The 13,911-nt window shown below is 46.5% G+C and overlaps 1 protein-coding gene across 5 annotated transcripts in view; it reads right to left on the reverse strand.

Moving 5' to 3' along the window:
* The window catches only part of fer1l4 (fer-1 like family member 4), a 407,998-nt gene that overhangs the window by 241,509 nt on the left and 152,578 nt on the right, over nt 1–13,911 (reverse strand). For all 5 annotated transcript variants that reach the window (XM_063040941.1, XM_063040940.1, XM_063040943.1 and 2 more), the window contains exons 17-18: nt 7,845–8,037; nt 7,086–7,206 (exon numbers count right to left, since the gene is read on the reverse strand). In XM_063040941.1, the coding sequence (XP_062897011.1) occupies nt 7,086–7,206; nt 7,845–8,037 (314 nt within the window). The remainder of the gene's footprint in view (nt 1–7,085; nt 7,207–7,844; nt 8,038–13,911) is intronic.

The following is a 13,911-nucleotide window of genomic DNA, read 5'->3' on the forward strand; positions in this document are numbered from 1 at the left end:
CGAACTCGTTTCTGCATACCTCGACACAGTTTTATCCCCCCTTGTTCAATCCCTTCCTACCTATGTTCGTGACACTTCACACGCTCTTAAACTTTTCGACGATTTTAAGTTCCCTGGCCCCCACCGCTTTATTTTCACCCTGGATATCCAGTCCCTATATACTTCCATCCCCAATCAGGAAGATCTCAAAGCTCTCCGCTTCTTTTTGGATTCCAGACCTAATCAGTTCCCCTCTACCACCACTCTGCTCCGTCTAGCGGAATTAGTCCTTACTCTTAATAATTTCTCCTTTGGCTCCTCCCACTTCCTCCAAACTAAAGGTGTAGCTATGGGCACCCGTATGGGTCCTAGCTATGCCTGCCTTTTTGTTGGCTTTGTGGAACAATCTATGTTCCGTATCTATTCTGGTATCTGTCCCCCACTTTTCCTTCGCTATATCGACGACTCCATTGGCGCTGCTTCCTGCACGCATGCTGAGCTCGTTGACTTTATTAACTTTGCCTCCAACTTTCACCCTGCCCTCAAGTTTACCTGGTTCATTTCCGACACCTCCCTCCCCTTTCTAGATCTTTCTGTCTCTATCTCCGGAGACAGCTTATCCACTGATGTCTATTATAAGCCTACTGACTCTCACAGCTATCCGGACTATTCCTCTCCTCACCCTGTCTCTTGCAAAAATGCCATCCCCTTCTCGCAATTCCTCCGTCTCTGCCGCATCTGCTCTTAGGATGAGGCTTTTCATTCCAGGACGAGGGAGATGTCCTCCTTTTTTAAAGAAAGGGGCTTCCCTTCCTCCACCATCAACTCTGCTCTCGAATGCATCTCCCCTATTTCACGCACATCTGCTCTCAGTCCATCCTCCCGCCGCTCTACTAGGAATAGGGTTCCCCTGGTCCTCACCTACCACCCCACCAGCCTCCGGGTCCAACATATTATTCTCCGTAACTTCCGCCACCTCCAACGAGATCCCACCACTAAAAAAAAAACAACAGGAATTCTGCAGATGCTGGAAATTCAAGCAACATACATCAAAGTTGCTGGTGAACGCAGCAGGCCAAGCAGCATCTATAGGAAGAGGCGCAGTCGACGTTTCAGGCCGAGACCCTTCGTCAGGACTGACGAAGGGTCTCGGCCTGAAACGTCGACTGCGCCTCTTCCTATAGATGCTGCTTGGCCTGACGAAGGGTCTCGGCCTGAAATGTCGACTGCGCCTCTTCCTATAGATGCTGCTTGGCCTGCTGCGTTCACCAGCAACTTTGATGTATGTTGCTTGTTCCCACCACTAAACACATCTTTCCCTCCCCCCACCCTGCTTTCCGCCGGGATCGCTCCCTACGTGACTCCCTTTCCATTCGTTTCCCCCCCCCCATCCCTCCCCACTGATCTCCCTCCTGGTACCTATCCTTGTAAGCGGAACAAGTGCTACACATGCCCTTACACTTCCTCCCTTACCACCATTCAGGGCCCCAGACAGTCCTTCCAGGTGAGGCATCACTTCACCTGTGAGTTGGCTGGGGTGATATACTGCGTCCGGTGCTCCCGATGCGCCCTTCTATATATTGGCGAGACCCGACGCAGACTGGGAGACCGCTTTGCTGAACACCTACGCTCTGTCCGCCAGAGAAAGCAGGATCTCCCAGTGGCCACACATTTTAATTCCACATCCCATTCCCATTCTGACATGTCTATCCACGGTCTCCTTTACTGTAAAGATGAAGCCACCCTCAGGTTGGAGGATCAACACCTTATATTCCGTCTGGGTAGCCTCCAACCTGACGGCATGAACATTGACTTCTCTAACTTCTGCTAATGCCCCACCTCCCCCTCGTACCCCATCAGTTATTTATTTTTATACACACATTCTTTCTCTCACTCTCCTTTTTCTCCCTCTGTCCCTCTGACTATACCCCTTGCCCATCCTCTGGGTTCCCCCCGCCCCTTGTCTTTCTCCCATGATCCTCTCATATCCCCTTTGCAACCACCTGTCCAGCTCTTGGCTCCATCCCTCCCCCTCCTGTCTTCTCCTATCATTTTTGATCTCCCTCTCCCCCTCCCACTTTCAAATCTCTTACTAACTCTTCCTTCAGTTAGTCCTGACGAAGGGTCTCGGCCTGAAACGTATCTGTACCTCTTCCTAGAGATGCTGCCTGGCCTGTTGTGTTCACCAGCAACTTTGATGTGTGTTGTGTGCAGAACATACAAAGAGTCTGCAGAGAGACATAAATGTTAAGTGAGTGGGTAAGGGTCTGGCAGATGGAGTACAATGTTGGTAATTGTGAGGTCATCCACACAAGGAAATAGTGCAAGATTAGATTATTATTTAAATAGTAAATAATTGCAGCATGCTGCTGTGCAAAGGGAGTTGGGAGGGCTTGTGCATGAATCACAAAAGGTTAGTTTGCAGGTGCAGCAGGCTATCACGAAAAAATGAAATGTTGGCCTTCATTGCTAGAGGGATTGAATTTAAGAGCAGAGAGGTTATGCTGCAACTGTACAGAGTACTGATGAGGCCACACCTAGAGTACTGCGTGCAGTTCTGGTTTCTTAACTTGAGAAACGATATACTGGCTTTGGAGGCGATACAAAGAAGCTTCATCAGGTTCATTCCAGAGATGAGGGGGTGAGACTATGAGGAGAGATTGAGTCACCTGGGACTTACTCACTGGAATTCAGAAGAATGAGAGGAGATCTTATAGAAACAGATAAAATTATGAAAGAGATAGATAAGATAGAGGAAAGGAAGTGGTTTCAACTGGTAGGTGAGACTAGAACTAGAGGACATAGCCTCAGGGTTCGGGAGAGATAGATTTTTGGTTGGATAGATTTTTGCATTGTAGGGGAAGTAAGGGTTACGGGAAAAAGGCAGGTAGGTGGAGATGAGTCCATGGCAAGATCAGTCGTGATCTTATTGAATGGCGGAGCAGGCTCAGCAGGTCAAATGGCCTACTCCTGCTCCTATTTCTTAAACTCTTATGTCCCTTTTCACTCCGTTTTATGTATTTTCTCTCTATTTCAAAAATAGTCAACCCATTCATTTCTTGTACCAAAGTGCATGACCATACACATGCGTAGTCAGAGCGTGAAGGGATACATGGAGAAGACAGGAGATTGGTGCTGAGAGGGAAAATGGATCAGCCATGATGAAATTGCGGAGCAAATTCGATGGGCCAAATGGTTTATTTCTGCTCCTGTATTTTATGGTTTTATCATTCCTTTTTACTCTCAGATGCTACCTGATCTGCTGAGCTTTTCCAGCTGATTATTTGCTGCTCCAGATGCCTGCATCTACAGTCTTGTGTCCCCAGATTATAATATTTTTAAAAATTAGTCTGTTGCTATCATCTTCACAGATTGGAACATCCAGTAGATGTATGGTGTGGAGTATTCTGATTGGTTTCATACCAGCCTGGTATGGAAAACCCAGTTTCCCGGAGGCTGCTGAGGGTTGTAGAATCAGCCAGCCAATTATGGGCATCACCCTTTCTGCTATTGAGGACATCTTTAAGAGGCATTGCCTCCAGGGAATGGCATCTCACCATCCAGCACTTGCTCTCTTTTCATTACTACCACTGGGGTGGAGGTACAGAAGCCACACTCAACATTTTAAGAACAGTTTCTTTTCCTTCGCCATCAAACTTCTGAACAGTCCATGAACACTACCTCATTATTCATCTTTTGCACAATTCATGTATGTAACTCAGTGGAGTAATAGTGTCATAGAAAAAAGTACAGAAACAAGCCATTTAGGCCATCCAGACCGTGCCAAACTATTTAGACTGTCTACTCCCATTGACCTGCACCGGGACCATACCCCTCCATACCCTCCCATCCATGTACCTATGCAAATTTCTCCCTGGTCCCATTGACCCACACCCAGCCCATAACCCTCCATATTCCTCCCATCCATGTACCTATCCAAACTTCTCCCTGGTCCCATCGACCCACACCCGGACCATAACCCCCCATACCCCTCCCTTCCATATACCTAATCAAACTTCTCTTAAATGTTGAAGTCATGCTCGCATGCACTTGTGCAGGGAGCTCGTACTATAATCTCATCATCCTCTCTCGTTCTATAATCTCATCATCCTCTGACTGAAGACATTTCCCCTCACGTTCCCCTTAAAGTTTTCACCTTTCACTATTATCCCATGACCTCCGCTTGTAATTTTTATGTATTATGCTGTACTGCTGTCACAATATTTATCAGTGATAATAAACCTGACTCTGTATATTTGGTTGATTGGCTCAGGACAGTCAATGAGATACATGTTATAAAACACATCAGATGTAGTTGAGGGTGAAGCTAACAGTTTCTGTTAAAAAATTGGAAGTACAAGGAAAAAATCATTTAGGAAATCAAGTAATGTGATTAATTTTGGATTTCTCCAGCCAAGAGACCTTAGTTAGACCCCACTTGGAGTACTGTGTCACCTCACTACAGGAAGGATGTGGATACTATAGACAGAGTGCAGAGGAGACTGACAAGAATGTTGCCCGGATTGGAGAGCATGCTTATTAAAATAGGTTGAATGAACTTGGAAGTAGGTATAAGGGAGATGTCAGAGATAAGTTTTTCACACAGAGGGTGGTGAGTGTGTGGAATGCACTGCCAGTGAAGTTAAAGAGTTAAAGTCTGTCACGAGCCCAGGCTGGTGCTTATGCCAGTTTCCATGACGTGAAGTGACTGAGAGTCCGTGACTCCCCCCAGATAGGACGCCAGTCTGTCGCAACGTTAACCCCCAGCATTTTGCTCCTACCCATTCTCAGCTAGGTAGACTGGAGCATTGTGTGGTTAAGTGCCTTGCTCAAGGACACACACGCTGCCTCAGCCAAGGCTCGAAACCACGACCTTCAGATCGCTAGTCCAACACCCTAACCACTTGGCCACGTGCCACACCGAAGGTGGTAGAGGCGGATACAATAAGGTCTCTTAAGAGAGTCTTAGATAGGTACATGGAGCTTAGAAAAATAGAGGGCTATGTGGTAGGGAAATTCTAGGCAGTTTCTAGAGTGTCCTATCCTTATACACCTCCATTCCCCATCAAGAAGGCCTCAAAGTCCTCCACTACTTTCTGGACCACCACGACTACCCTCCTCCGGTTGGTGGAACCGGTACTCACACTCAATAACTTCTCTTTAGGCTCTTCCCACTTTCTTCAGATGAAGGATATAGCTATGGGCACTTGCATGGGGCCCAGCTATGCCTGCCTCTTCACTGGTTATGTCGAACAGTCTATGTTCCAAACCTATTCCGGTACTGCACCCCAACTTTTCCTTCGCTACATTGACGACTACATTGGTGCTGCTTGCTGCTCCCATGATGGGCTCATCAATTTCATCAACTTTACTTCAAACTTCCAACCAGCCCTCAAATTCACTTGGTCTATCTCGGACACTTCTCTCCCCTTTCTCGATCTCTCGGTCTCCATCTCTGGAGACAGACTGTCCACTGAGATCTTCTACAAGCCCACTGACTCTCATAACTACCTCAACTATACCTCTTCCCACCCTACTAAATGCAAAAATGCCATTCCCTATTCCCAGTTCCTCTGTCTCCGCCACATCTGCTACCAGGTTGAGGCTTTCCATTCCAGGACATCTCAAATGTCCTCTTTCTTTAAGGATCATGGTTTCCCTTCTGCCGTCATCAATGATGCCCTCACCCGCATCTCCTCCATTTGCCGCACTTCAGCCCTCACCCCATCCTCCCGCAACCACAACAGGGACAGAGTTCCCCTTGTCCTCACCTACCACTCCACCAACCTCCGGATCCAGCACACTATCCTCCGCAACTTCCGCCACCTTCAACAGGACCCCACCACTAAGCACATCTTTCCCTCTCCACCCCTCTCTGCCTTCCACAGGGATCGGTCCCTCTGCGACTCCCTGGCCCGCACGTCCCTCCCCACAGATCTCCCACCTGGCACTTACCCCTGTAAGCGTCAGTGCTACACCTGTCCCTACACCTCCTCTCTTGCCACCATTCAGGGCCCCAAACAGTCCTTCCAGGTGAGGCAACACTTCACTTGTGAGTCTGTTGGGGTCATCTATTGCATCCGGTGCTCCCCGTGCGGCCTCCTCTACATCGGTGAAACCTGACGCAGATTTGGGGACCGCTTGTCGAGCACCTCTGCTCCATCCGCCACAACAGACAGGATCTCCCGGTTGCCACACACTTCAACTCTACTTCACATTCCCATTCAGATATGCCCATACATGGCCTCCTCTACTGCCGTGATGAGGCTAAACTCAGGTTGGAGGAGCAACACCTCATATACCATTTAGGTAGTTTCCAGCCCCTTGGTATGAACATTGAATTCTCCAACTTCCAGTAATTCCCTCCCCCTCCTCTCCCCCTATCCCTATTTCACTCTGCCCCCTCCCCGAGCTGCCTACTACCTCCCTCATGATTCTGCCTCCTTCTACTACCCATTGTGCTTTCCCCTATTCCTTCTTTACCTTTCCTGCCTATCACCTCCCTGTTTCCCCTCCCCCACCCCTTTATCTTTCCCCTTACTGGTTTTTCACCTGGAATCTACCAGCCTTCTCCTTCCCACCCTCCCCTTACCTTCTTTATAGGGCCTTTGCCCCTTCCCTCTACAGTCCTGATGAAGGATTCCGGCCCAAAACGTTGACTGATCGTTTCCACGGATGCTGACCAACCTGCTGAGTTCCTCCAGTGTGTTGTGAGAGTTTCTAGAGTAGGTTACATGGCTGGCACAACATTGTGGGCCAAAGGGCCTGTAATGTGCTGTAGATTTCTATGTTCCATGGAAGAGCTGCAGATTCTGAAATTCTAACTGCCTCTATCCAATATCCCCTGCTACTTCATTGCAAACCTGGCTGCAAAGAGTGTTAAGGTTCTTTTCCCAACCTATGGATATTCCTTTCTCACGTTTTCAGTTCCATGTCGCAGTGATGGTAAAAGGCTGGGAAATATTTCAGTTATGAAAGGTGAACTGAATATCTGATAATGTTAGTTGCCTCACTAATGTGCCTGATTTTACAAGGTGAATGTTTTCTATAACCATTGACTTAAAAATTCAGAGGTGCTGTAAAGCAAAATGTTTAAATGTACGTACCAGCCTCTCTGCTATCTTTGCAAGTACATTGGAGTTATACAAGCGCCAAGAATAGTCTTCCCAAGAACTCCAGATATACACACATGGTTTCTCATAGAGGTATGGAATACAACAATATGACCTGAAATGAAGGAAGCAGAGGCAGATTAACAATTAAAACACACCAACTATGAAAAAAGGTTGGGTCTCGGCCTGAAATGTCGGCTGCACCTCTTCCTATAGATGCTGCTTGGCCTGCTGCGTTCACCAGCAACTTTGATGTATGTTGCTAGAAAAGTGTTGATCCAGTTTCATATTAAATTAGCAAAAATCCCATCTTTACTACTGTACAGTACATGGTAACAAGAAAGCCCAACCCTTCTCTTGACCATCAATGATAGCGCTATCACTGAACTCATTCTTTAAAAGGGTTGAAGATTAAAGTCTGTCACAAGCCTTGTGGCTCATCAGGCTGGTGCTTATGCCAGTTTCTGTGGCGTGAAGCGACTGAGAATACGAGACTCCCCCCCCCCGCCCCCGCTGGATAGGACGCCAGACTATCGCGAGGTTAACCCCCAGCATTTTGCTGGTACCCGTTCTCAGCTGGGTAGAATGGAGCATTGTGTGGTTAAGTGCCTTGCTTAAGGACACACACGCTGCCTCAGCCGAGGCTTGAACCCATGACCTTCAGATCGCTAGTCCAACACCCTAACCACTTGGCCACGCACCACACCTTTAAAAGGGTTGAACAGCATCAAATTGAACATTTCCCCATTGTACCTGTCATACTCTGTGTTGTCGGCCTTTCTGGGCGGTGTAATTGAGTTATCTTTTGGAGATAAGCTAATTTCATTATTCTCCAATTCATCTTCAGAATCTCTTGAATCCAGTAAAGATTTCTTCTCTTCACTTCCTTCCACTTTCTCTTCTTTTTTCTTTTTTGTAACAACTTCTACCAATTTGCCACAGTTACCTAGAAGTATATTTGCAGATTTCATGTAGACTATGACTAGTGCTCCAAACTAACACAGCAAGGTTACGAGGTTGCATTTAACATTTCATAAATAAAAATTTTAAAATACACAGTGAAAAAATATTTGACTGGAAAAATAAAAGATGATGTATTGTAATGCTAGTGGTTATTCTATGAAAGGTAATCAACCTAAAACAATGTTCCACTCCACAGATGTTGCCTGACTGGCTGAGGTTTCCAGCATTTTCTGATTTTATTTCCTGTTTCCAGAATATACAGTTTGTTTTATTTTCCAAGAACAAACTCCACTCAGACAGAGGATTAGGCCTCATAATCGATAAGATTGTAAGATATAGGAGCAGAATTGGAAGGTAGCTGGAACACTTCCAAATGCGGTGAGTCCTTTCTCCTTGCATGGGGGTTTTTCTTAAAAACAGTAGCCAGTGCGCAGGTGCGGGAAGCAGCAGAAGGCAGGTGGAACACCACCAAACGTGGTGAGTTCCTTCTCCTTGCGTGGGGCTTTCTCTTATTTTTTTAAACCATCAAAGAGAGATAAGGTCTAGTGGAGCGGACAACTTCAGAGTGGGGGCTACAGTCAGAGTGGGAACTTAGAGGCTTTGACTCAAAAGGCTTTGATTCAAAGAGGCTGAGGCCAAAGAAACAGGTAAAAAGGATTAGTTTTTCCTTGCAGATGTGGGAATCCTGGGATTCTTCCAGTCTCCCAGATGGCCACATCTGCGCCAGGTGCACCGAGATGCAGCTCCTGAGAGAGTGTGTTAGGAATCTGGAGCTGTGGCTTGATGACCTACAGCTTATTAGGGAAAGCGAGCAGGAAATGGATAGGAGCTACAGGGAGTTAGTCACCCTGAGGCTGCAGGAGTTAGGTAAGTGTCTAACAGTCAATGAAGGGAAGGGAAGAGCTCAGATAGTAGAAAGCACCCCTGTGGCCATACCCCTCAGTAATCATTATCTCATTTTGGAAGCTGTTGAGAGGGATGACCTGACAGAGGATGGCCATGGCGAATGGGTCTCTGGCACTGAGCCTGGTTCCATGGTGCAAAAGGAAGAGGAGAAGATAAGGAATGTGGTAGTCATAGGAGATTCCATAGTGAGGGGAACAGACAGGAGGCTCTGTCAGCCTGACAGAGATACCCACATGGTGTGTTGCCTCCCAGGTGCCAGGGTACAGGATGTCTCGGATCTGGTGCGGAGTATTCTGAAGGGAGAGGGTGAACAGCCAGAAGTCTTGGTACACATAGGTAGAAAAAGGGAGAAGGTCCTGAAGAAAGAATTCAGGAAGTTGGGTAGGAAGCTGAAAAGCAGGAACTCCAGGGTAGTAATCTCAGGATTGCTGCCTGTGCCACATGCTAATGAGCACAAGAATAGCATGATTAGGCATATTAATGCGTGGTGGAGAGACTGGTGTAGGGAGCAGGGCTTCGGGTTCCTGGATCATTGGGGCATCTTCTGGGGGAGGTACAACCTGTACAAAAAGGATGGGTTACACCTGAACCCAAAGGAGTCCAATATCCTCACAATCAGGTTTAATAGAGGTGTTAGGGAGGGTTTAAACTAATTTGGCAGGAGGATGGGAACTGGAGTGATAGGGCTGAGGAAGGGGACAACAGGAATAAATCAACGATAGCATGCAACAGAGATGATAGAAAAGACAGGCAGGAGATGAGACATAATCACAGCCAGTGGGATGAGTTATAGGGCACAGACGCGTGGTGCAGTTAAAACAGAAAACAACAAATACTAAACTGAAAGTGTTATATTTGAATGCATGGAGCATAAGAAAAAATGGGTGATCTTGAAATTCAGCTACAGATTGGCAAGTATGGCATTGTGGCCATCTCTGAAACTTGGCTAAAGGATAAACCTCCTGGACCTGATGGAATGCACACTTGGGGTTCTGAAGGAAGTAGTTGGAGAGATTGCAGAGGCATTAACAATTATCTTTCAAGAATTGATAGATTCTGGCACTGTACCGGATAACTGAAAAATTCCAAATATTCCTCCGCTATTTAAGAAGGGTGGGAGGCAGAAGAAAGGAAACTATAGACCTGTTAGCCTGACATTAGTGGTTGGAAAGTTGTTGGAATCGATAGATAGGGATGAGATTACGGAGCACCTGGAGACACATGACAAGATAGGCGAAAGCCAGCATGGTTTCCTGAAAGGAAAACCCTGCCTGCCTAACCTACTACAATTCTTTGAGGAAATTACAAGCAGGGTAGACAAAGGAGATGAAGTAGATGTGGTGTACTTGGATTTTCAGAAGGCCTTTGACAAGGTGCCACACAGGAGGCTGCTGAGCAAGATAAGAGCCCATGGAATTACAGAAGAGTTACTAACATGGGTGGAGCATTGGCTGGTTGGCAGAAAACAGAGAGTGGGAATAAAGGATCCTATTCTGGCTGGCTATTGGTTACCAATGGAGTTCCAGAGGGGTTGGTGTTGGACCACTGCTTTTTATGATGTATGTCAATGATTTGGACTACGGGATTAGTGGACTTGTGGTGGAGGAGCAGGCAGTGTTGAGGAAACAGAGAGTTAGATAGTTTAGGGGAATGGGTAAAGAAGTGGCAAATGAAATACAATGTTGGAAAGTGTATGGTCATGCACTTTGGTGGAAGAAATAAACAGGCAGGCTATTATTTAGATAGGAAGAGAATTCAAAATGCAGAGATGCAAAGGGATTTGGGAGTCCTTGTGCCAGATACCCTAAATGTTAACCTCCAGGTTGAGTCGGTGGTGAAGAAGGTGAATGCAATGCTGGCATTCCTTTCTAGAGGTATAGAATATAAGAGCAGGGATGTGATGATGAGGCTCTATAAGGCACTCATGAGACCACACTTGGAGTATTGTGTGCAGTTTTGGGCTCCTTATTTTAGAAAGGATACACTGACATTGGAAAGGGTTCAGAGAAGATTCATGAGAATTATTCCAGGAATGAAAGGACTGGAGTTCAGGAGAATGAGGGGGGATCTGACACAAACATTCCTAATGTTAAAAGGCCTGAACAGATTAGATATGGCAAAGATATTTCTCATGGTAGGGGAGTCTAGGACAAGAGGGCACGACTTCAGGATTGAAGGACGTCCATTTAGAACAGAGATGCAGAGAAATTACTTTAGTCAGAGGGTGGTAAATCTGTGGAATTTTTTGCCATGAGCGGCTGTAAAGGCTAATTTATTGGGTACATTTAAGGCAGAGATAGATGGGTTCTTGATTAGCCAGGGCAAAAAAGGGTATGGGGAGAAGGCAGGGGAGTTGGGATGACTGGAAGAATTGGATCAGCCATGATTGAATGGTGGAGCAGACTTGATGGGCCGAATGGCCTATTTCTGCTCCTATATCTTATGGTGTTATGATCTTATGATATACCCTAGATTACTGTGGGAAGCGAGGTAGGAGATTGTTGAGCATCTGGTGATGAACTTTGCATCATCAATAGGGACGGGAGAAGTACCGGAGGATTGTTCAAGAAAGTAAGTAGAGATAACTCAGGCAATTATAGACCAGTGAGTCTTACTTCAGTGGTGGGCAAGTTGTTGGCAAAGATCCTGAGAAGCAAGATTTATGAGCATTTGGAGAGACATAATCTGATTAGGGATAGTCAGCATGGCTTTGTCAAGGGCAGCTCATGCCTTACGAGCCTGATTGAATTCCTTGAAGATGTAACAAGACACATTGGGTAGAACAGTGGATTTAGCGTACATGGATTTCAGTAAGGCATTTGATAAGGTTCCCCATGCAAAGCTCATTTAGAAAGTAAGGAGTCATAGGGTCCAAGGAAACTTTGCTTTGTGGATCCAGAATAGGCTTGCCCACAGAAGGCAAAGGTTGTAGATGGTTCATACCCTGCATGGAGGTCACTGACAAGTGGTGTTCCACAGGGATCTGTTCTGGGACCCCTATTCTTTGTAATTTTTATAAATGACCTGGATGAGGAAATAGAAGAGTGGCTTCGTAAGTTTGGTGATGACACAAGGGTTGAGGGTATTTGTGGATAGTCTGGAGGGTTATCAGAGGCTACAGCGGGACATTGATAGGATGCAGAACTGCGCTGAGAAGTGGCAGATGGAGTTCAACCCAGATAAGTGTGAAGTGCTTCATTTTAGTAGGTCAAGTTTGAAGACAGAATATAATATTAATGGTAAGACTCTTGGCAGTGTGGAGGATCATGGAGATCTTGGGGTCCGTGTCCATTGGACACTCGAAGCTGCTGCACAGTGTTATTAAGAAAGCATATGGTGTGTTGGCCTTCATTAACCGTGGTCTTGAGTTCAAGAGCCGTGAGGTAATGTTACTACTATACAAGGCCTGGTCAGACCCCACTTGGAGAACTGTGTGCAGTTCTGGTCACCTCACTACAAGAAGGATGTAGATACTGTAGAGAGAGTGCAGAGTAGGGGATCTAGAAAGCAAGGCAGGAGCAGAGGGAACTGCGTAATCTCCAGACAGAGCTGCAGCAACTTCTCCTTCTGCAGTTGAAGGGGGTAGATGTGAGGGAGGAATTACAAGAGGTGAAGGGTCAGCAAGGGTCCAAACTGTGGAAGAAGGTGAGATGTGTTTGTGTTTCTTCTTCCAAAAGGTGCACAGGGGGAGCTCTGTGATCCACAACCTTAAGGAAGAGGACGGATCAGTCGCGTCCTCGCAGACAGACATATTGAGGATCTGTAGGTCCTTCAATGCCAGTCTGTATGACAGAAAGGCCACAGACACCACAGCTTCCCACAACTTCCTGTCGTCTATCATGCAGGTCTTAGACGATGGCTAGCGGGAGACTCTGGATCAGCCACTGACCCTGGATGAGCTGACAGGCTCCATCCGTTCCTTTGAGTCAAGTAAGGCTCCCAGAAGCAACAGCTTACGGCTGAGTTGTACTCAGCTCTGTGGAACTGGATAGGCCCTGACCTGCTGGAAGTGTACAACGCTATGTTTCCAGTTGGTAACATGTCAGAAGAAAGGGCATGAGGAAGGGCATCATTACCCTCATCTACAAGCAGATGGGGGAAGGGGATGATATTAAAATTTGGAAGCCAATATCACTCCTGACTGTGGACTATAAGATCCTGTCCAAAGCTACCGCCAACAGGGTCAAGTCTGCTCTGGGACAGGTGTCCGGCCAAACCTGTGCTGTACTGGGCAGGAAGATCTCAGACAGGCTCATGTTGTTGAGGGACACCATCGCCTACATGCAGAACAGGGCAGTGGATGTCAGACTGGTCAGCTTGGCCCAGGAGAAAGCCTTTGACAGTGGATTTAGTGTAAATGGATTTCAGTAAGGCAATTGATAAGGTTTCCCATACAAGGATTGTTCATAAAGTAAGGAGTCATGAAATTCAAGGAGACCTTGCTTTGTGGATCAGGAATTGGCTTGCCCACAGAAGGCAAAGAGTGGTTGTAGACGGGTCATATTGTGCATGGAGGTCGGTGACCAGTGGTGTGCCTTAGGGATCTGTTCTGGGTCCTCTCCTTGTGAGTTTTATAAATGACCTGCATGAAGAAGTGCAGGGATGGGTTAGTAAATTTGCTGATGACACAAAGATTGGGGGTGTTGTGGATAGTGTGGAGGGTTGTCAGAGGTTACAGCAAGACATCAATAGAATGCGGAACTGGACTGAGAAGTGGCAGATGGAGTTCACCTCTGATAAGTGTGAAGAGGTTCATCTTGGTAGGTCAAATCTGAAGTCAGAATGCAATAAGACTCTTAGCAGTGTGGAAGATCAGAGATATCTTGGGGACTTAAAGCTGCTGCATAAGTTGACAGTGTTGTTAAGAAGGCGTATGGTGTGTTGACATTCATCAATCATGGGATAGATTTCAAGAGCCATGAGATAATGTTACGGCTATATAAGACTTTAG

The sequence above is a fragment of the Mobula hypostoma genome, chromosome 2 (assembly GCF_963921235.1).
Source record: "Mobula hypostoma chromosome 2, sMobHyp1.1, whole genome shotgun sequence".
In the NCBI taxonomy this organism is placed as follows: Eukaryota; Metazoa; Chordata; class Chondrichthyes; order Myliobatiformes; family Myliobatidae; genus Mobula; species Mobula hypostoma.